The sequence below is a fragment of the Hypanus sabinus genome, chromosome 20 (assembly GCF_030144855.1).
Source record: "Hypanus sabinus isolate sHypSab1 chromosome 20, sHypSab1.hap1, whole genome shotgun sequence".
Classification (NCBI taxonomy): Eukaryota; Metazoa; Chordata; class Chondrichthyes; order Myliobatiformes; family Dasyatidae; genus Hypanus; species Hypanus sabinus.
Window position 1 is genome coordinate 62,955,834 of NC_082725.1, and position 23,993 is coordinate 62,979,826.

At 40.7% G+C, this 23,993-nt stretch overlaps 1 protein-coding gene and 1 pseudogene across 6 annotated transcripts in view; one reads left to right on the forward strand and one right to left on the reverse strand.

The window, feature by feature from the left end:
• ripk1l (receptor (TNFRSF)-interacting serine-threonine kinase 1, like) overlaps window positions 1-23,993 on the forward strand; it is a 95,335-nt gene that overhangs the window by 7,166 nt on the left and 64,176 nt on the right. The window contains exons 1-4 of one of the 6 annotated variants that reach the window (XM_059945639.1): window positions 11,878-11,953; window positions 20,584-20,769; window positions 21,257-21,318; window positions 21,444-21,645. In XM_059945639.1, the coding sequence (XP_059801622.1) occupies window positions 21,494-21,645 (152 nt within the window). In that variant the 5' untranslated portion in view covers window positions 11,878-11,953; window positions 20,584-20,769; window positions 21,257-21,318; window positions 21,444-21,493. Of the gene's footprint in view, window positions 1-11,862; window positions 12,196-20,583; window positions 20,770-20,791; window positions 21,319-21,443; window positions 21,646-22,757; window positions 22,893-23,993 lie in introns of those variants that run through there. The other 5 variants (XM_059945641.1, XM_059945638.1, XM_059945642.1 and 2 more) reach the window with 5 other exon arrangements.
• On the reverse strand, window positions 1,711-9,779 carry LOC132378638 (WD40 repeat-containing protein SMU1-like; annotated as a pseudogene).

The window sequence follows — 23,993 nt, forward strand, 5'->3', positions numbered from 1 at the left end:
AGATATAGGAACAGAATTAGACCATTTTGGCCCTTCGCGTCTCCTTCGCTATTCATCATGGCTGATCCAATTTTCTTTTCCGTCCCAATCTCCTGCCTTCTGCCCATATCCCTACAAGACCTGACCAATCAACAGTCTATCAACCTCTGCATTAAAAAGGTTTGGCCTCCACAGCTGCCTGAAGCAAAGAATTCCACAGATTCACTACTCTGGCTAAAGAAATTCCTCCTCATCTCTTGTTCTAAAAGGGTGCCTGTCTATTCTGAAGCTGTGTCCTTTGGTCTTAGACTTTCCCACCATAGCAAACGTCCTCTCTGCATCCACTTTATCAAGGCCTTTCACTATTTGGTAGGTCTCAGAGAGGTCACCCCTCATTCTTCTGAATTCTAGAGAATACAGGCCCAGACACATCTCTGTAACCTACCATATGACAAGCCATTCAATCTTGGAATAATTTTTGTGAACCTCCTTTGAACCCTTTCCAGTTTCAGCACATCCTTTCTAAGATATGGGACCCAAAATTGCTCACAATACTCCAAGTGAGGTCTCACTAGTGCTTTATAAAGTTTCATCATTACATCCTTGCATTTATATTCTAGTCCTTTTGAATTGAATGCTAACATTGCATTTGCCTTCCTCACCAGACTCAACCTGCAAATTTGCCTTTAGGGAATGCTGCACAAGGAGTCTCCTTTACTCCTAAGGTTTTTCTGAATTTTCTCTCCATTTAGAAAATAGTCAACCCTTTCTTTTACCAAAATGCATGACCATATACTTCCCGATACCATATTCATCTGCCATTTGTTTGCCCATTCTCCTAATCTGTCTAAGTCCTTCTGTAGCCGATCTACTTCCTCAAAGCTACTTGCCCCTCCACCTAAGATCATATATCTGCAAACGTTACAACAAAGCCATACTATATCACTTAAAAAAAAGAATCAGTCCCAACCTGGACCCCTGTGAACCACTACTAGTCATTAGCAGCCAAACAGAAAAGGCTCCTTTTATTCCCATTCTTTGCTTCCTGCCAATCAGCTGCTGCTTTATCCATGCTAGAATATTTCCTGTAACTTGGTCAGCAGCCTCATGTGTGGCACCTCGTCAAAAGCCTTTTGAAAATCCAAGTACACAACATCAACTGATTCACCTTTGTCTATCCTGCTTGTTATTTCCTCAAAGAATTCCAACAGATTTGTCTGGCAAGATTTTCCATTGAGGAAACCATGTTGACTATAGCCTATTTTATTATGTGCCTCCAAGTACCCTGACATCTCATCCCTAATAATTGACTCCAATATCTTCCCAACCACTGAGGTCAGACTAACTGGCCTATAGTTTCCTTTCTTCTGCCTTTCTCTGTTCTTGAGGAGTGGAGTGACATTTGCAATGTTCCAGTCTTCCTGAACCATTCCAGGATTCTTGAAAGATTCAACTAATGCCTCCACAATCTCTTCAGCCACCTCTTTCACAACCCTGGGGTGTACAACATCTGCTCCTGGTGACTTATCTACTTTCAGACCTTTCAGTTTCCTAAGAACCTTCTCTCTAATAATGGTAACTTCACACACTTCATATGCCCTGACACCTGGAACTTCCATCATACTGCTAGTGTCTTCCACAGTGAAGACTGATGCAAAATACTTACTCAGTTCTCCACCATTTCGTTGTCCCCCATTACTACCTCTCCAGCATCGCTTTCTCGCAGTCCATATCCAGTCTCACCTCTCTTTTACACTTTATGTATCTGAAAAATCTTTTGGTATCATCTTTAATATTATTGGCTAGCTTTCTTATTCCATCTTAACCTTAATTACTTTTTAGTTACCTTCTGTTGGTTTTTATAAGCTTCCCAACTTCCCACAAATTTTTGCTCTGTATGTGCCCTCTGTTTGGCTTTTATGTTGGCTTTCATTTCTCGTGTTAGCCACACTTGTATCACCCTTCCTTTGGAATACTTCTTCCTTTTTGGGATTTATATATTCTGTGCCTTCTGAATTTTTTCTAAAAATTCCACTCATTGCTTTTGTGCCATCATCCCTGCCAGTGTTCTTTTCCAATCAATTCTGACCAACTCCTCTCTTATGCCTCTGTAATTTCCTTTACTCCACTGTAATACTGATTCATTTGACTTTAGCATCTCCTTCTCAAATTTTATGGTGAATTCGATCATATTATGATCACTTTCCCCTAAGGGTTCTTTTACCTTAAGCTCTCTAATCAATTCTGGTTCATTGCACAACACCCAAACCAGAATAGCTGATCTCCTAGTGGGCTCAACCACGAGCTGCTCTAAAAAGTCATCTTTAATGCACTCTTTAAAAACTTCCCCCTCTTGGAATCCAGCACCAATCTGATTTTCCCAGTCTACCTATATATTGAAATCCCCCATGAATATTGTAACACTGCCCTTTTGGCATGTATTTTCTGTCTCCCATTGTAATTTGTAGCCTGATTCTTACTACTGTTTAGGTGTCTGTATACAACTCCCATCAAGGTCATTTTACCCTTGCTGTTCCTTAGCTCTATCCACAATGATCCAACACCTATGTCACCTCTTTCTATTGATTTGATTTCATTTTTTACCAGAGCAGCACCACCCCCTTCGCCTTCTTGCCTGTCCTTTCGATACAATGTATATCCTTGGACATTAAGCTCCTAGCTATATAATCTTCTGTCAGTCATGATGCAGTGATGCCTGCAACATCATACCTGCCAATTTGCAACCGTGCTGTGATTTTTTTTTTTACCTTATTCCATATGCAGCACATATTCAAATATAACACCTTCAGTACTGTTTGCCTTTTTCAATTTTCTCCATCTTTTACATTGCAGTTCATCCTGTTGACTGCAATTTTGCCCTATCAACAGCTTCTCACTACACATTGCCTCTGTTTGTAAACCAGCTACCTCATCTTCAGCACCATTATCACCCTTTCCTATGATACTTCTTGCATTGAAATATATACAGCTCAGGACACTAGTCACACCATGCTCAAACTTTTGATTCCAAACTTTGTCAGAGGTTCTACTAACATCTGCCTCCACAACCTTGCCACTAAGCATTCTGGCACTTTGGTTCCCATCCCCCTGCAACTCTAGCTTAAACCCCACTAGGATATTAGTCCCCCTCTCATTCAGGTGCAAACCTGTACTGGTCCCACCTTTCCTGGAAGGCAACCCAATGATCCAAAAATCTTATGCCCGCCCTTTTACACCAACTCCTTAGCCATGTATAAAACTGTATAATCGTCCTAGTTCTAGCCTCACTAGCATGCAGCATGGGTAGCAGTCCTGAGATCACAGTGCTGGAGGTCCTACCTTTTAACTTAGCACCCAACTCCCTGAACTCCCTTTGCAGAATTTCACACTTGTCCTACCCGTGTAATTGGTACCTACGTACACGACTTCTGCCTCTTCATCCTTATACTGAGGACTCAATCTGAGATATCCCAGACCCTGGTACCTGGGAGGAAATATGCCATCCAGGAATCTCATTCTCGCCCACAGAACCTCCTGTTTGTTCCCCTAACTAACGAATCCCCTATCACCATTGCATGCCTCATTTCTCCCCTTCCCTTCTGAATCACAGAAATAGTGCCAGAGACCCGATCACCATGACTTTCCTCTCTTAGGTCATCCCCTTCTGACAGTATCCAAAGTGGTATATCTGTTGTAGAAAGGGAAGGCCACAGGGGTACTCTGCACTGATTCCTTAACCCCTTTCCCCCTCCTGTCACCCAGTTTCCTGTGCCCTGCACCTTGGATGTAACTACCTCTCTGTATGTCCCATCAATCACCCCCTTAGCCACCCAAATGATCTGGAGTTCATCCAGCTCCAACTCTATAATGTAGATGGTAGAAGCTGCATCTGAATGCATTCATCAGGAACACTGCCTTCCCAAATTCTGCGAGAGGAGCATTCAACTATCCTAACTGGCAACTGTACTGTTCTCGTTGAGCAGATGTAAAGAAGAGAAGAGAATTTTGAGATTTTCTTTGCTTTCTCTTCGCTGTAGCCTCAAAGAGCTAAAGCCTCAAGATCACCACTCTGACTCTGTCCACTCAGACGATGTCTGCTGCGCTTGCTGCTGCCTTCCTTTAATTTGCTCTTGCTAATCAATCCCAAAGGCCAGTTGGCTGCCGGTCAAATCTCTTTATCGCTGCAGCAACCTGCTGCTGCCTTTTGTACTCAGTCAATGGATCAGATTGAAATCTCCTCCTCTCAAAACATCCAATATCTGGATTTAATAGCCTTATAGCGCTTTCCAGAAGGGAGCTGTTGTAAAAGGCTGCTTGCTGGGTGGGTGGTGTCCATAGTAGTTTTTCTTGCCAGCTTCTTTGTCCTGAACAAGACTTGCAGTGATGGTAGACTGCAGCCAATGACCTTTTTTCCTGTCCTAACAGGCCGCTGTAGTTTTTGTGAGAGGATGCTTCACTAAAGAGACAGTAAGGGCTCTATGATGACAATGTAGAATTGCACCAGTATGTTCCGGGGTAGATAGAATTTTACCAACTGCCACATAAGTACATCCTCTGCTGAGCCTTTTTTGTTAATAGAGAAGATACGGTTTTCCCCACATGAGGTCCTGCAAGATAATGATGTGCAGAAAACTGAATATTGAAATGGTGCTACTATAGACTCGTTGATGATGAGTAGGTGGGAAGGAAACAAATTTTTTCTAAAGTTACGTACAGAACGCTGGAAGAACTCGGCAGGTCAGGCAGCATCTGAGAAAAGAGTAACCAACGTTTCGGGCTGAGACCCTTCATCAGGAATGGGGGGGAAGAGAGGGCCAAAGCCCAGTAATAGAGATAGGGGAGGAGGTAGGGCCTAGAGGCGTCAGGTGGAAAACCAATCAGAAGAAAGATAAAGGGGGTAGGGGATAAGCATGAAAGAACTGTAGAGATAAAGAAGCAGAAAATTGAAAGGGGAGAGAAAGCTCTTTTATGCTTACCCCCTCCCCCTCCCCCCTTTATCTCCATTGTTGTGTATGTATTCTTTGATCCACAGCATCTGCAGATGTATTTTTGTGTTTTTTTTTCTAAAGTTGATATGTGTTTCCACGGTTTTGATAGCATTCATCTCCAGGTCTGATTGCACAAGGACTTCTTGGTGGTACTTGGATTTGTCACCTCTTGTGATTAGTCCTATGATAATTGGTGCCTTCTGCAAACTTTATCAGTTTATTCGATGGATTACTGGAAATAGTCATTGGTGTATAGAGAAAATATGAGAAGGGCATGAACACACTCTATGGAACATCAGTGCTGAGTGAGTGGGATGTGGAGATGTGCTTTGCCTGGTCTCACATACTGCTTCCTGTCACAGAGGAAGTTTCTGATCCACCTGCAGATGAGACTGGTACATTAAGTTTGGTAAGTTTCTCTTGCAGAAGCTCAGGGATAATGGTAATGAAGGTTGAACTGAAGTTCACAGAGAATCCTAACTTGTGTACCAGGGAGTCAAGGTGCTGTGGTGTGAAGTCCAGAATGTTGTATTACTGTTGGTGTATGTGAGGAGGGGGCTGTTGAGTTACTGCACAGGACACAAAGAAGCTTCAGAAAGTTGTAAAATTAGTCAGCTCCATCTTGGGTACTGGCCTCCCTAGTATCCCAAGACATCTTCAAGGAGTGGTGTCTCAGAAAACTGTTGTCCATTATTAAGGACCCCCATCACCCAGGTCATGCCCACTTCTCATTGTTACCATCAGGAAGAAGGTACATAAGCCTAAAGGCACTCACCCAGCTGTTAAGGAACAGCTTCTTCCCCTCTGCCATCTGATTTCTAAATAGACATTGAGCCCATGAAACCTCATTTTTTTATATATTATTTCTGATATTGCACTATTTTTAATCTAATTGTTTAATATACATGTATATTTACTGTAATTGATTTAAATGTTTTATTTTTTCTCCTTTGATATTATCATGCATTGTATTGTAGTACTGCTGCTAAGTCAATAAATTTCATGACACATGCCTGTGATAATAAACCTGATTCTGATAAACTGCCAGCTCTGTAGCTGAACTGCAGTGGACCTAGACATTTGAGTTGTGGATTAGAGAAATTACATGACCAGCCTTTCAAAAGTCGACATTATGATTGATTTGAGTACAACTGATGTATCGTCATTGAGTCCAGTCATCTTTGATTTTTTTGGGGGAATTATAACAGATTTCTTGAAACATGCTGGAACAATATATAGTTTAAGAAACTGATTAAAAATGTCTGAAGACTATAGGCAACTTTTAGCATAGTTTGAGGATGGCAGGAGAGACAGTTAAGGCCAGCAGCTTTCCTGATAATTTGCTTCCTGAACAGCTTCCTCGCCTCCACTTCATTGAGAACAAAGAGTGTGGGCAACACAAAATGCCAGAGGAATTCAGCAGGCCAGGCAGCATCTATGGGGAAAAAAGTACAGTCAACGTTTTGAGTCGAAACACTTTGACAAGACCATCTCTTTTGAAACATGGACTGTACTTTTTTTGCATAGATGCTGCCTGGCCTGATGAGTTCTCCAACATTTTGTGTGTGTTGCTCAGATTTCCGGCATTTGCAGATTTTCTCTTGTTTGTGAAAGGATGTAGGGCATTGGTGATGTGGCTGAATGAGCACCTTCAGTCTTTGAAATGTGATCTAAGAGTCAAATTTGTAATAGACTCATTTAACCAGTTTGGGAGATGGGTGTCATCGGTAGGGGTGAGGTGGTGCGGTGCCTTCTTTGTGTTGTTGATAATGGTCTAGCATAACAGTCATTTGCAGATAACTGGTTTTGCAGTTTGACTGAATATTGCTATTTGGCAGCTCTGTTTGCCATCCCCAGCTTGTAATTAGCCTTTTTAAACTCTTCTTTATCTCCGCTCTTAAAGGCTACCTCCTTCTCCAGACACAGCTAGGCTCTGTGTTGAAGCAGGGTTTATTATTACTGAAGCTGATAATTGTTTCAGTAGTGATCATTTATCTTCACAAAAGCTGATATAGGAGGTAACTATCAGTGTATTTATCAATGCTGTTGGAACTGGTCTTAAAAATGTTCCAATCAATACTATTATAGCAGTCTCAACATCTCTGTGGCAATTATCAGACCATATTTTAATAGTTTTATTGGTGGGCAGTACATATGTTGAAATTTGCTCATTTTTTAAAGATATTTTGTTGAACCTAGTATCCTATGCAGTAACATTACAGCTAAATGTACAGGAGATAAAATCAAGTACTTAAGGTTTCCACAGCTTAAGACCATCTTCACTGTAGGTTCCAATTAGATTCTGGTGTGGATGGTGAGTAATTCCAATAACGCCTTTCTCATGAACCGTCAATGTTGTTTCCGGCTTTCCAGTCACTGTACTAAAACAGTAAAGCACAAAATCTTCACCAACACAGTAGATCCATTCGCCACGAGGAGAAGGGCAGCAGCACACAAAATCACCTCCCTCTCTTTTACCAGAACTGAAGCTCCTCACAATCTGTCCTGGCATGTTCATGGTGACCACCGTATTTGATCGGTTACACTACAAAATGTTCAGGGTTCTTCAGCAATAGGTGTACACGGTTCACTGTAATATCAGTACCAGCAGAGCTTCCCAATGACTTAAATGTATTTACACATTCTGTTGTCTTCATGTTCCAGATCTTTACACTGCCATCAGAGGATGCACTGAGAATATAATGTCCATCTTGTGTAAAAGTCACTTCATTAACAAATGATGTGTGACCTCTGAACTCCAATGTTTTTCCAGACTTTAGACCATGAATCCAGATTGTTTGATCAAAAGATGCACTGAGAATCTGACTGCTGTCTTTGGAGAAACTGAAACGGGTCACTCCCTTACTGTGAGCAGGTTCAAATTGGTGTAGGCGCTAACCACTCTGTATCTTCCACACCTTAATCCTGTGCTCCTGTTGCTAACATTTCAGTGTCATGACTGAAACATGCAAAGGACTACATCATCTATCATCATGAAGTTATCATGTGCTTGGTATTTCTGATCCTTTCTAATTTTGCCAGTAGTGAAGTTCCATACTTAGATAAAGCCATCGACAGAACCTGTAACCAAATACTGGCCATCTGGGGAGAACCGAGCATACTCCACTTGGGACTTCTGCCCAAACTTGATATGCCTGCTGAGTTGAGTGGGAAATTTCTCCTCCTCTACATCTTTCACAGCTGCTTTTCCTCTGAACAAATCAATTGTCATACTGGGGAGGGGGGGGGGGGGGCGGCGGAAGACCCTGATGCTGCTGTCATTTTAATGCCTGACCCAACAAAGCCATGAGACGTGAGGGGGGCACCACACTGACTTCGCCTGCCAATGCCTAAGCGATGGCTGCTCTCTGCTTCTCTTTACTGCTGCCATCTTAGTGAACGCTTCTATTTGTGCCAATCACTCTTTAATTCAATTTAAAATTGTACATCGTTACTATTTGACAAAGGAGAGACTGTCTAAAATGTGTTGATAGTATGACAGATGTAAAACTGAGACAGCCACATTGACACATATGTTCTGGTCGTGTTCTGTACTGAAACATTTTTTGGAAGTCTATTTTCTCTACAATTTCTAAAGTTTTAAAAATTAATTTACAACCTAATAAATTGACAGTTTTATTTGGTATAATCCCTCGATATATTCATGGTATTTCTCCATCAGACCAATATGTAATTGCATTTGTTACATTATTGGCCAGAAGGACTATTCTGTTGAAATGGAAAGATGCTTCTGCTCCTAATTTGATACAATAGTTTTCTCAGGTGATGTTATGTCTTAGTTTGGAGAAAATCAGAAGTCAAACTTTTGATCCTCAATTTGATTTTGAGAAAAGGTGGGGTTCATATCTGATTTGAGTTAATTAATATGGTTTCCTTACAATTTTTCTTTTAAGTGGACTTGAGTTGGCGGATTGATTTAGTTAACAGGGTTTTTTTTTTCCTTTTTCAAAAAATATATTCTTAACACTTTATTTTCTCATTGATATATTTCTTAGCTTTGTTAATCAGTTATTTGCTAATTTAGTTCCTTATTGTACATAATGACATATTGACTTAATGTATCTTATTTTGTTAATAATAATAATAAAGATTTTTAAATGAAATTTGCTCGTCTTTGATGACATTGTCATTGTCATGCCTTGTTAGTAATTGCATTACCATTTTGGGCCTATGATAGATCTTCTGACACGTTGATGCCCAGGAAAATGAAGCTGCTCCCTCAATGAATACTGCTGCCTGTTCTCCCACCTTCCTTGCCTGAAGTTCACAATCAATTCCTTGGTCCAGTTGATGCTGACTTCATTGCTGTTATTGCAATACCGCTAAACCAGCCAATCTGTCTAGATCTTCCTCATCGCCATTTGAGATTCTGCCACTGGAAATTGTCATTTGTGAATTTATAGTTGGTGTTTGAGCTGCTCCTAGCCATAGTCACAAATAGAGAGATAGTAGAGCAGTGAGCTAAGCACGCATTCTTGAGGCGCACCTTTGTTCATTGTCAGTGAGGAGATGTTATTTCCGATCCACACTGACTATGGTTTCCCTTTGAGCAAGTCAAGGATCCGGTTGTAGGGAGTGGTACAGAAGTCCAGGTTTTGAAGCTTGTAGATTACTACTGAGAGGATGACTATGTTGAACACTGAGTTGTAATTAATAAGCAGCAAGCTGATGTAGATATTGCTGTTTTCCCATTGGTCCAAAGTGATGAATCATCAAGGTTGCATCTACTGTAGACCTACTGTGGTGGTAGGCAATTTGCAGTGCGTCCAAGCAGGAGTTAAATTTTGCCATGACCAACCTTTCAAAGCACTTCATCACATTAGGTGTGAGTATTAGTGGATGGTAGTTTTTGAAGTACCTCATCTTGCTCTTGGCCATCAGTATGATTGATGTTGTTTTGAAGCAGGTGAGAACCTCCTTCTGAAGTTTGTGAGATTGAAGATGATAATGGGTGGTGGAATAACCAAAGGAGGAAGAGGTGGAGGGAGGGGTATAGTCTAGTGTGAGAATAGCAGACAGAACAAGGAAATGGGATTACTCTGACGGTTGTCACAGACAATGGGTTGTAGGGGGCATCCATCTATCTTGTAAGAAAATGAGGTCTGATCACTGGCCTCTGTGCTTGAGGTCTAAAAGTATTCCTACTCTTCTCTACACATCACATGTACCTTCCTAAAACTCAGGACTTGCTTTCCAGAGTAAAACCAAGTCAAAGATGGAGATCAATATACACAAAATGGTGGACGAACTCAGCAAGCCAGGCAGCATCTATGGGAAAAAAGTGCAGTTGACATTTCAGACTGAAAAGGTTTCCTGCTCAACTGTATTTGATTTCAGTAAGATCTAAAATTGAGTGGATTAGAGCAAACCTTCTTGCGTGTATAGGCTTTTGTCCCTATGTAAGTACACTCTCCAGTTAGCAATTCAATTGTCCAAGGTAAAACTGTTCATCAGTAAATGTGAAGCGCCATCAATAATTCTGAACAGTTAAGGATGCAAGAGACCAAAGTTTAAACTATATTGCTTTTAAACATAATCACTTACTGCCATGTTCATGGACCTCTTTGCTACACTTTCTGAAAGCAGCAACTTCCCAAGGCCCCCCAGAAAGGGTAGTGCTTCTAGAATTATTGACACATAGTGAAAGGTTGTTTTAAAAAAGGGGGAAGAAATGATGTAGGAGGCTGCCTCAGAGGAAAGAAAAAAGCAAAATAGGAAGAGTGCTAAAGGAAGAGCCAATAGAAGATAAATGAATCTTTGGGGTTGTGGGAAGAGACAGGTGAAAGTTTTGCATGGGAACAAAGTTTGTACAGAGACTTTCCAATGCTGGGTTGTAAACACAAAGTACACTGCAGATGCTGTGGTCAAATCAACACATACAAACAAACTGGATGAACTCAGCAGGTTGAGCAGCATCTGTTGATTCGAGCAATCAACATTTCGGGCTGAGATCCTTCGTTGGGACTGAAGAGGGAGGGGGCAGGGGCCCTATAAAAAAGGTGGGGGGAGGGGAAGGTGCAGGTGAACAACCAATCAGGAAAGATCAAGGGGTGGGAGAGGGGATAGGCAGGAGAGGTAAAGAAGAAATGTAAGGGGAAAGCACTATGGGTAGTAGAAGAAGGCAGAGTCAGAAGAGTCCTAAGAGGCAGCTAGAAGAGGAGGCAGAGTGAAAGTGTGATAGGGGAAGGGGAAGGGAAAGGGAGGGAATTACTGGAAGTTGGAGAATTCAATGTTCATACCGAGGGGCTGGAGACCGGTATATGAGATGTTGCTCCTCCAGCCTAAGTTTGGCCTCATCATGGCGGTAGAGGGGGCCATGTATGGACATATCCGAATGGGAATGTGAAGGAGAGTTGAAGTGAGTGGCAACCGGGAGATCCTGTCTGTTGTGATGGACAGAGCGGAGATGCTTGACGAAGCGGTCCCCCAACCTGCGTCTGGTCTCGCTGATGTAGAGGAAGCCGCACCGGATGCAATAGATGACCCCAACAGACTCACAAGTGAAGTGTTACCTCACCTGGAAGGACTGGTTGGGGCCCTGAATAGTGGTTAGAGAGGAGGTGTAGGTAGCACTTATGCTTGCAGGGATAATGCTGGGTTGAGTGGAGTGGGATTCTAGACAAAATCATGTTTGAGTATTTTATCTACAGCAATATGAGAACTGGTGTATGTCGTCACATTGGGTTTGGAATGAATGCAATCGGGTTGGATTTTAATAAAGGTAACCTTGTATGTGTAGCAAAAACTTATTCCATCCACTCAAGTTAAACACGTTTTAAGAAAGTAAGGTCTCCTGGTTCAAACTGCTGGTAGAACGTACTTAACGGGAAGGCGGGAGATGCGGAGAGGCGGGGCTGGTGTATAAGGGAATTTCCGAAGGCGGGGCAAATTGTTAAAGCGATTTCCGGAGAGCAGAATTGAGTCCAAGTCCCGAGTAATTTTCGTGAAGCCCAAGTCACGAAAGGGTAAGGCCAGGGCCGCGATTGGGGGTTGTGATCTTTCGGGTGGTGTTACAGAAGATGCCGGGATGTCAGACGGCGGGGCTCGGCTATGTTGCTTTTTCTTCCGGTGCGGAAATGGCGATTAAAGAAGTTTAGGGAAAACTTATATCTACAGGAAGTACTAGTGGTGTGAGGAATAGCGGGCCACAGAGACACTCTGACAGTCCGGTCTGTGTTCCCCCACCGATGAAATTTCCACACGTGAGGTTAGAATTCATAATCTCTGGCTCATGAAGTTGGTGATAAACCCAGTCTTGTGTGTGGGTTGGGAGTGGAGGCAGTCTGCCTCTTTAGGTAGCCATTTCTCACCTGTTACTGGGTTCAAGGAGTAGTAGGGGTTGTGATTAAAGTGAAGAAGAAATGAAAGAAAATGGTATTAAGAAACATTTTGAGGTAGTTGATGATTATTTAGATTTAGGCTATCTGTAATCCAAGGATATAGTTAAAGAGATGGTTCTTGTTGATCAAAATAAAGTGTAGGAGAGGGGCAGGAATAGTTGCCCTTTGGGAAACTTTCAAATTCTTTATTTTTTGGGTTCAATGGTTTATATTTTTGTATTCTCAGAAATTCATGGCAGAGTGTTTGGGAGTTAATGCTTCCTCTGCCTTGGATTTGAAGAAATGAGTGGCACAGAATAAGGAATCGAATATTCAGAACAGAGTTGAGCTTACAGTTGTTTTGTCAACGGCATTTTGGAAATTTCTATTCACGGACTGTGAAGGTTCAGTTGCTCATTGTGTTCATACTGGAGATGGATAGATTTTTAGAGAGTTAAGGGAATTAAGGAATTAGAGATTAAATCAGTAAAATAGCACCATTATGAAAGATTCAAAGTTGAATGGCTGTATAAAAAATGAATGGCCCAATAACCTTCTACTGGCATGAGTTATATAAATATGTTTTTGATCTTCTCTGAAATGTTGATTTATTGTGCATAGAACAAAAATATCAAATGTAATGGAAGATGGAAAGAACTAAATAAACCAAATATGTTAGAATAGTGGAGATAGTGGAAAAGATGGGAATAAAATGTAACAGGTTAAAATGTATAAATGGACCAAGTGATACTCCACAATTTTATACATAGATGAAATGCATCCAGAACAAGTTCAGAATTGGAATGGGATTTGTTTTCACTGATGTACAGTACTGTGCTAAACTCTTAGGCGCATATATGTAGCTAGGGTGCCCAAGACATTTTGTACAGTGTTGTATTAATTATATGTACTGTACTTTCCTGCTGCTGCAGAAATCATCAAATTTCATGATGTATGTGAGTGATGTTAAACCTGATTCTGAAATGGATCTCTATTGTGGATTGAGAGTGAGAAGGGAATCGTGATTGTGAAAAGTAGAAGGGAGAGGGGAGGGAGCAGAAAGCACTGGAGAGACATTTTATAGTGATCAATTAAACCAATTGTTTGTAATCAAATAACATTACCTGGTATCTCAGGGCTGGGTGTGTCTGCGCCTGTACTGCCACCTGTCCTGCACTCCGGCCACCAGATTTACAAACTTGTTCTCTGCTCCATGTTGACAAATCGGTACTGTGCAAAGATCTTGGGCACCATAGCTATATATATATGCCTAATATTTTAGCATAGTACTGTATGTTGTGAAATGTATTTTTGTGGCAGTAGTACAGTGCAGGACAAAAAAAACTACAGGTTATAATTAAAGAAATGGTGCAAAGGAGGAATAGTGCATTAGTGTTCAGGAGTCTGATGGCAGAGGGGTGAAGCTGTTCCTGAAATATTGAGTGTGCATCCCTTGGCTCCTCTATCTTCTCCCTGATGGTGGTAATGAAAACATGTCCCAGATGGTGAGGGTCCTTTAATGATAGATGCCTCATTCTTGAGGCACCGCCTTTTGAAGATGTCCTCAATGGCAGTCGAGAGGCTTGTAGCTATGATGAAGCTGGCTAAGTCTACAACCCTCTGCAGCCTCTTTCAGTCCTGTGCTTTGGAGCACTCATACCAGGACTGCTGCAACCAGTGTAGAATGCTCTCTATGGTACATGTGTAGAAATTTGCTGGCGTGCAAATTTCCTCAAACTCCTAAGGAAGTAGAGCTGCTGGAGTGTTATTGCATCAATATAGTTGGCTCAGGATCAGTCCTCTGATGTGCTGATGCCCAGGAAATTAAAGCTGCTCATCCTTTCTACCACTGACCCCTCGGTGAGGATTAGGGTGTGTTCTCCCGATTTCTCCTTCTTGAAATCCACAATGAATTCCTTGGCCTTGTGCATGCAATACCCTGCTTGATATACCATCAGGCTTTGATGCTTTGAGGTTTTACTTGTACCATAGAGGTGGTACAGGAGCCTAAAGACACACACTGAATGTTTTAGAAAAGCTTCTTCCCCTCCGCCATCAAATTTCTGAATGCACATTGAACCCATGAACACTAACTCACTCTTTTTATTCTCTTTTTACTCTCTTTTTGCATTACTTATTTTTAAAATATACTGCTTATTGTAATTTATTGTTTTATTGTGTATTACAATGTGCTGCTGCTGTAAAACAACAATTTTCATAATACATGCCAGTGATATTAAAGCTGATTCTCAATTGCGAATACTTTCATCAGTAGACCTGCAGTTTCTTTTTATTTTATTTTTGAGATACTGCACAGTAACATGCACTTCTGGCCCATTGAACCAATGGTGCCTAATTAATTGTGACCTACTAACCGGTATGTCTTTGGAATGTGGGAGGAAACTGGAGCATCTGGAGAAAACCCACTCAGACATGGATGAATGTACAAACTCTTTACAGATAGCGGCAGAACTGAACCCTGGCACTGTAATAGCATTAGGCTAACCACTACACTGCTATTTAACTATTTATTATCTATTAAAATTCAAGGTACATTTATTACAAAGTATATATACGTTATTCACCTTTGAGATTCGTCTACTTGCAGGCAACTACAAAACAGAGGCTCAAAAGAACCCATTTAAAAAAGACTGCCATACAACCATTGTGCAGAGAGAAAGAAAAAAACAAATTGTGCAAGCAATAAAAGTAAGCAAATAACAGTCAGGATGAAAGGAATTAAGGGAAAACTTTGCCTTTATTCCAAAATAACATGGGCAAAAACCTGGAGTATTCAATATTTAGTTGTTAGTCCAAGAAATTTTACAGATTAAAATGTTCTTTTGGTTTTCAGATTAGCTGCATCAGGTCAAGAAGGGAATTTAAGAGTGGTCCTTACCTACAACATGCACATCCTGAAAGTTCATAAATGTTTTGGAAAATAACAAGGTTTAACTGGGAGGTTGGAAAGAACTTGATTTGTAATTATTGCACTGCTTAGCTTAAAACATGGAATATAATTTTCTTCATGCATATATTTGCCTTGAAATATTTTATTTTAGCTGAGGTGTCAGATCTTAAATAGTAATTGTGAACATATTTTAAAATAACTATTTTAAAATGTTTATTCTATGTTATAACATGGCCTAATTTCAATGTTAACACATTTAGAAACAACCAAATAGTTATTGGAGAGAGGAAAGGTGGGAATAGAGAAGGAAGTGACAGAATTGTTGTAAATGGCAAAAAGTGCACTTGATCTATGTGGAGCCCCCTAATCACTACAGTTTTTCAACACTATGATCACTTTGATCACTTGGTACAAAAATTAACTTCTTTGTTCATTGATAGTTTAACTTTTCATTTTAGCCTACATCCTTGGAATCTTTTTACATATATAAACTGAGTTCTGGGTGGCAATTTAGCCAACGTATTTGGCTGTATTTTATATAAGAATTAACTGATGGAAGGAATCAAAATAGTGCAAATGGATATGTAAAACTGGGTTAATGTGATATGAGAGTAGAATGGGAAATGGTGGGGGGAGAAATTGATGTTCATGCCATTAGGTTGAAGGGTACTCAGACAGAATACAGAATATGAGGTGTTGCTCCTCCAAACTGAGTCCAGCCTCATCACGGACAGTAGGTTTGTCAGAAGGGGTAGCCAATGGGTGATCTTGCTTTTCGCAGTGGTCTCACAAGTGTTGGAAAGTCAGCAGGTCAAGCAGCACCTTTGGAAAGAGAATCAATTAATATTTGAGATAAGGACCATAGAGAAATGTATTAGACTAGATAGAGGGTGTGATGGGTAGATAAAAAGGAATTTTTTTATAGAAATAAATCAATGTGGTAGGTGGGATCAGATTAAGCTAATTTTGTGTAATTTGTTGCTAATGGGTTTCTGGCATATTGCAATATGCTCAGAGGCCAGATGACATACATAGCAGGATAGCAGACAAAAGTAGTTTAAATAGATAGGACAAAAGAGCATGCACACCAAAGTTAGCACATTCAGTATTGAATCTGGAAGTTTTCAATGTGCTGAGATGAAAGATGAGGCTTTCTTTCTCAAGCTTTCATTGGGTCTCATCAGACCAGTGCAGACAGCCAAGACAAAGATCAGAGTTAAGGTTTACTGGTTACTGCAGATGCTTCATAACAAATGAAACAGACTTCTCATTCCTGCATTTCTTTTGCTGTGATTTTGTAAAGTTAATTTACAATCCTTTTGTCATTTCTGATCGTGAGATCGATAATGAGATTTTTGACAGGAAATGAAAGCAAGTGAAGAAGAAACCATAATAAAACATGAGAAAAGTTTAATATGTCGTTATCTAAATCTGCAAAGAGGAGGATTTTGTCAGCAGCCTGTGGTAACTACAGAGAGGCACATAAACAGCGACTGTCATGATACTCAACTACTTTCGCTCATTAGCTGAAGAGTTGCTCCCAGAATCTGTCATTCTCCATATATGGACACAGTGGACATGATATTCATTTCCTTCAATTTAAGGAAAAGTGCAGTGAGAGCTATTAATTACCACATGTGGCCTTTCTCTATGTCATTATAGCCTTTGTTCATCAAACTGGAGGGGACTGTGGAAAATATTTCCACAGAAATTCATTTCATGTTGTGTTTGCTTTGTGATAGCATGCAAGCCATGATCCCATCCACTGAATCTTCAATAGTGCCAATCTCAGTACAGACTGGCATATGTGCAGTGTGTATATATATATTTTTTTTTAAATAACAAGCATATAATTTTTCAAAATATTGTTAAATCCTAATTGTTGCTTTGCTGCAATTCACTTCCACCTGACTTCCTGAACGACAAATGGGAAATTATTCAACTTACAGAATCTCTGTAGCCGCTATTCATTTTATTTATTGAGATATGGCAAGGAGTAGTCCCTTCCAGGCCTTTGAGCCACACCATCCAGCATTCCCCCTGATTTAATCACGGGATAATATACAATGACCAATTAACCTACTAACCAGTATGTCTTTGGATTGTGGGAGGAAACCAGAGCACTCAGAGGGAACCGACACAGTCACGGGGAGAACATACAACTGGAATTGAACCTGGGCTGTCTGTACTGTAATGTGCTGTGCTAACCACTATGCTACTGGGCTGCTCCATTGAAGTATACAAGAATGAATCTGACATTTGCAAGGCAACTGTCCTCTACTAGCCTGCTCTTATTGTATAACACTACACTCTAACACTGGAGATTGACAAGATGCTGACCCTTCACATATGTTGGGATCCATGGGTAGGGTGGGCATGTATTGCCTCTCAGGATGGGAATGGGGCCTGAGCCTCTAGAATCCAATTGCTGCAGTTTGTCCAGTGAAATTAACTTCCACAGTGGGATTAAAGAGTCTCAAGAATTTAGATACTTAAGTAGAAGTATTGGCAATATATTTACAAGCCCCAATAATGTGATCAAGAGTGAAAAGTCAGGTGATGGGTTCATGAAATCCAGATTGAGGTTTCAATGGTTTTGTGGATAGAATCCTATTTGAATGCACTACTGCAACAAAAACAAGTTCTTAAGATGTATCAAGGTACCTACAGGAGTGTTGTCAAGCGAAGTTAGTTGTTGACTCACTAAAAGAGATCTTGTGTCATGTGACCACAAGCCTAATCAAAGGGAAATGCTATGAAGTGTCTTAAAGGAGGTTTAAAGATGAGTGAAGGAATTCCAGAGCTTTGGGTCTCAACAGCCAAAGCCACAGCTAGTGATGAATTAAGTTTTTGCTTTGCAAGAGACAAGAAATTGAAGAGCACGAGAGGTTTAGAAAATAAGAAGATAGCAACCGGAATGGCCCACTTGGCTTCTCAAACCTGTCCTGATGTCTAATATCACTAGCATATGTTGTGAAGTCTGTCATTTTTGCTTATCTACCCAAGCCTCTTGTTGTCTATGCCAGTTCCCCATGGTTCTCAATTTTCAGAACATTTATATCCCAATACTTTTAAGTTTTTATAGTAAGCAGCCTTTGCAATCTTCTGGTCTGAAGAATTTCAAAGATTACCCACTGTCTGCAAGAAGAAATTTCGAAGTACGATGGTTTTAAATGAGCACCCGTAATCTTATAATTGTGTCCCTCATTCAAGATTGTCCCACTAATAGAAGCATCTTAACATACACACACAAAATGCTGGTTGAATGCAGCAGGCCAGGCAGCGTCTATAGAAAGAAGTACAGTTGATGTTTCAGGCCAAGACCCTTCGTCAGGACTAACTGAAAGAAAAGATAGTAAGAGATTTGAAAGGGGGTGGAGAAAACCTGAAATGATAGGGGAAGACAGGAGGGGAAGGAGCTGGAAAGTTGATTGGCAAAAGGGATACACAGCTGGAGAAGGGAAAGGAGCATGGGATGGGAGGCCTAGGGAGAAAGAAAGGGAGGGGAGAGCACCAGAGGGAGATGGAGAACAGGCAAGGAGTAATTGTGAGAGGGGCAGAGAGAGAAGGGGGGGGGTAATAAATAAATAAGGGATGGGGAAGAAGGGGCTGAAGGAACAGCACCTTGTATTCCGTCTGGGTAGCCTCCAATCTGATGGCATGAACATTGATTCTTCTAACTTCCGTTAATTCCCCTTCTCCCCTTCTTACCCCATCCCTTATTTATAATATTATATCCTATATATCCTGTCAGGACCCGGAGATTTATCCACTTTTATATTCCTTAAAAGCGCCAGTACTTCCTCCATCCAAAAAGAAAGCTTTTGATATGCTGGCCTTTATAAATCAGAGCATTGAGTATAGGAGTTGAGATGTAATGTTAAAAATGTACAAAGCATTGGCAAGGCTGAATTTGGAGTATTGTGTACAGTTCTGGTCAGCGAATTATAGGAAAGATGTCAACAAAATAGAGAGAGTACAGAGAAGATTTACTAGAATGTTACCTGGGTTTCAGCACCTAAGTTACAGGGAAAGATTGAACAATTTAGGTCTTTATTCTTTGGAGTGTTGAAGGTTGAGGGGGGACTTGAGAGAGGTATTTAAAATTATGAGCTGGATAGATAGAGTTGGCGTGAATAGGCTTTTTCCATTGAGAGTAGGGGAGATTCAAACAAGAGGACATGAGTTGAGAGTTAGGGGGCAAAAGTTTAAGGGTAACACGAGGGGGAATTTCTTTATTCACAGAGTGGTAGCTGTGTGGAACGAGCTTCCAGTAGAGTGGTAGAGGCAGGTTCTATATTGTCATTTAAAGTAAAATTGGGTAGGTATATGGACAGGAAAGGAATGGAGGGTTATGGGCTGAGTGCGGGTCAGTGGGACCAGGTGAGAGTAAGCATTCGGCACGGACTAGAAGGGCAGAGATGGCCTGTTTCTGTGCTGTAATTGTTATATGTTTATATATGGCTTGAACATTCTGATAAGTTGCTTTGTCCTGAATGGTGTCAAGCTTCTTGATTGTTCAAGGAGCTACATTCCTAATGGATGCTATGTTGATGGTGGATTGTCCATAGGATGCCACAGGATATCCACCCTCTGATCAGCTCTTGTAGCCAAGGTATTTATGGCATGGCCAGGATGTCATTGGAAAATAGGCCTTGGAAATGTCATGGGTAGCACACTCAAAATGCTGGAGGAACTCAGCAAGTCAGACCGCATTCTATGAAGGGGAATAAACAGTCAGTTTTTTGGGCCGAGATCCTTGAATGAGGATAATCAATGTCTGGTCCATGTGTGGTATCAGAGTTCCATGCCACTTTTATCAGCCCATGCCTGTCCAGCTGTGTGTAAGTATGGGCTGCTTTATTTACAGAGGATAATGATTGCATGATATAAATTCCATTCACAATGAACATCCTCACTTCTGACATTGTGATAGAAGAAAGGTTATTGATGAAATGACTGGGCCAAGGGCACTACCCCGAGGAACTGCTGGTGATTGATCTCCAGTGCCCATCTTTCTTTGTATGAGTTTTTTTTATTAAACAAAATACACATTATTCAAAAATAAAATTATGTACAATAAACCATACAATGACTCTCAGTCCTTTGTATGAGATATATCTTTCACATCCCATAGGGTGCTGGGGGTGGACTTTTGGTGGCAATTGGTTATTCTTTATAATAAAACCCACTTCACAGTGTTGGTGTGGCTCTTCTGGTTTGTTCTTTAGAGGAATCTGTACCCAAAGCTCAGTTTATTGACCTAGCCTCCTCCTCTTCATTGCTAACTTGCAAACATGCCAAAACATCTGAGTTCCCAGGATATGCCAGGTCTGTCACTATTGGGAATGTTCTGATGTTCCAGGTCCCAGACTTCATGTTGAGGATTACAAGAAGCTCGTCCATGAATTCTTTCACCATGGGATGACCATTGTATACCAGCTATCATGTCGACTAGACAGAGCAATGTCTTGGCCACATGGCTGAGAATTACAAGATGCCTGGAGTTAAGACCCTGATGCATAAGAGTTCTTAATCCTTACACACGTAGGTAGGTTCAGACACAGCTGGATGCCTGCTTTCTCATTTATTGCTTCCTGCCTCCAGCCTCTCTTGTTCTCCCCTCCACCACCCCCTTCCCTTTTCCCCATTCTGTCTATCCCCACTGTCCTTTTTCTCCATTGTCCTTAATCCCTCCTCCTTATGCACCCTCGTACCCCCATCCCCTTGACCACTTCCCTATCCCTGAATTCCCACCATCCTTCCTCTTGTGTCATGTTGCTTGTTCCCTCCTTCCTTTCCTGCACTAGGCACCTTCTCTTACCACCTGGTCTTGTGTTCTCCTCCTGTCCTCTCATGCTGTTCTTCACTCACTAACCCCACCCCCAAAAAAAAACCCCATCAGGCTAATGCCACAGCCTCTGATGAACCTCAGTACTGCTCGGATGGTAGGCGGATATCAGAATCAAATGAGAGAAAGTTAAACTGATCTTTGAGTTGGGACCTTTGTTCCTTCCCACCCTCCTGGCCCCATGCAGCAGCTTCTTCTACCTGGGCCTACAAAGACCTGACAGAAACAGGATCCTTAATCTAATAAGAGGTACTGTGTAAGATATTTAATCTTTTTTAAAAAAAACGGTATTTTGGATTTTAGGGTTTTGGATAATTTGAGAGAAGAAAGTGTTTTAATTAATAATCATGTGGATTGATTTCTCTGTCTTGCAGCAGGTGCCTCAAAACTAACTAGCTGTGAAGATTATCCCTGTTGGACAATCATGTCTTTAGATGACATCCACATTGATTCAAAAGAGCTGATTGAGAAACAGCCTATGGGTGGTGGAGGATTTGGAATGGTTTCATTATGCCACAGGAAAAATCATGGACTGGTTGTTCTGAAAACAGTATATACAGGACCACAGCGTATGGAGTAAGTACAGCATGAACTCATAGCTTATTCTGTGCTAAATTCTTTACCTTTCAAAGATAGTCATAGCACTCAGAAAATATTTTTGTTTCAGAATTCAGGAATTCTTATGAATGTATTTAAATAAGTTTTTTAATTAGATTTTTCCAACATGGGTGCTGGTCCAGAGCTTGCATCATATATATGCAACCCAAGGATTACTGATGTTTTCTAGAGTGCATAACTTTTGATATGCAGCTTGATACAGCTTGCTAGTTGAGTATTAGAAGTGGGAGATTTGGCAATTCTGATTCTCTGAATTACTGATGTTCACTTAAAGAAAAGCTTTCTGCAAATGTTTATTAAATCCAGATTGATCAGTTTCATTGGCAAGGATGCATTAGTAAAATCATATTTAGTATTCTAATCAAAATTAGGACACCTAAAATCATAATAGCTTTGATTTTAGATTTTTGCCTAAATATGTTACCAGATCTTGTTAATACCATTAATAGTCGCAGACTTGTAACATTTGGTGTTTTTTGTTCATTAAGTCTCCTTGTAATGAATTATAAAATGTTTACATTAAGATGATGTCACTGGTAGGTACATTTGATTTTTGGTTTTAGGTGTATTTGCTGTGTGTGTATTGTTATTTGTGTTTGCCTTTTTGTGCATCACTTTGAGTGGCAGAATGACACAGCAAGTAGTGCTACCACCTCAGCTCCAGCAGACTAATTTGCACATTCTCCTTTTGACCATGTGGCTTTCCTCTGGGTGCTGTTGTTTCCTTTCATGTTGCAGAGATGTCTCCTTTTCCCAAATTATTTATAAAGCAGTGCCTGGAGATCATGCCTTTAACTTTTTCCTCTAACCCTCTCTATACAGCCTATTATGGTGATTGCCAATAATTTACCAATATCTTGCACTGCCTTGTTCCGGTAGTCAAGTGCTATCACTAAGACGGGCTTATTTACTCGAGTATCTATGTGACATTTGTTATTTTCTTGTTTTGAGTCTGTGCTGTAGTCTTTCTGCTTATCGGTATTTGCTGCAAGACTGTTAAATGATGTATAACCTTAACACATTTGGCTGTCAGACCCTTCTTTCCCAATCAACTCTCTTGTTATTTGCAGCATTTGCACACTAGCAAACAGGCAAGTTATGGACAGCCATTCTACCTTCCTCAGAAATTACGGCAACTAGAAAAAAAAGTAATCCAAGCATCTAAAGGCACTAATTTTGTACCATCTCAAAAAACCATGAAGAAGGTAACAAGCAGAACTTGTAGCATCTAAGCATTTAACTGAGAGCAAGTCCAGGGCATCCTTGCTGTGGGATTGTTCGTTTGCTTCTCAGGGCTTACGTAGGTAATGAGAGTCAACCTAATGCTCCTTATAACATTGCCTGAATGAGTTTGGAGGTCTTTGAATGCACTTTTGCTGATATCTTGTTTGTCTCAGTAACTGATGGCTCAAATACACTGATTTAGAGTAGATACTGCCCTCTGTTTTCATATTAACAGCGCAGGCGATGTTCTTTTTCTTTTAAAGTACTTAAGATGTCATACCAAGAAAACCATTTACATGCAGATGCCTGTGGTCTGCTCAGGATTTTTGTTTCTTAAGATAAATTGAATCCAGTCCTTTTGTTGAAGTTAGTTTACTGTGCTTCCCATTACGTATTCCCTGCAGGCATTACCTGAGAGTGTAATAATGTCACCAACCTCATTCACATAACATTAACGTTTTTATGTTAGATTAGGCAAAAGGGAAGAGCATGACTTTAGCCAGCATGTTGCCTATTAGTGCATCACAGGACCTTAAGTCCAGCATTTTTGCATCAACCAAGATGTCAAACTACCTCATTCCATCTGTCTGCAAATGGTTTGTATCGCTCCTGCTCACGTGTCTTAAATACCTTAAATGGCTTTATATCTGCTTATATCATCTTTCCAGTCAGTGCATCCCAGATAGTTCCCAGTCTCAGTGTGAAAAAAACACTTTTCTTACATATCTCCTTTAAACTTTCCCCCTCTCACATTAATGCTGTGTCCTCTAGTACTTAACATTTCCATCCTGGGAAAAAGACTGACGATCTACCCTGTCTATGCTTTTTATAATTTTATCGGGTCACTCTCAGCCTCCAATACTCTAGTAAAGATAATCCAAGTTTCGCCAACCTTTCCTTGTAAGTAATACTCACTAATATTGGTGAATTTTCTGTGTACCCTTTCCAAACTCTCCACATTTTTCCAGTAATGCACACAATACTCCAAATGTGGCCATACAGCTGCAGTAACTTTTATATGCAATGCCTCAGCCAGTGAAGGCAAGTATGTCATATGTCTTTTTTTAACCATCTGTTGCATC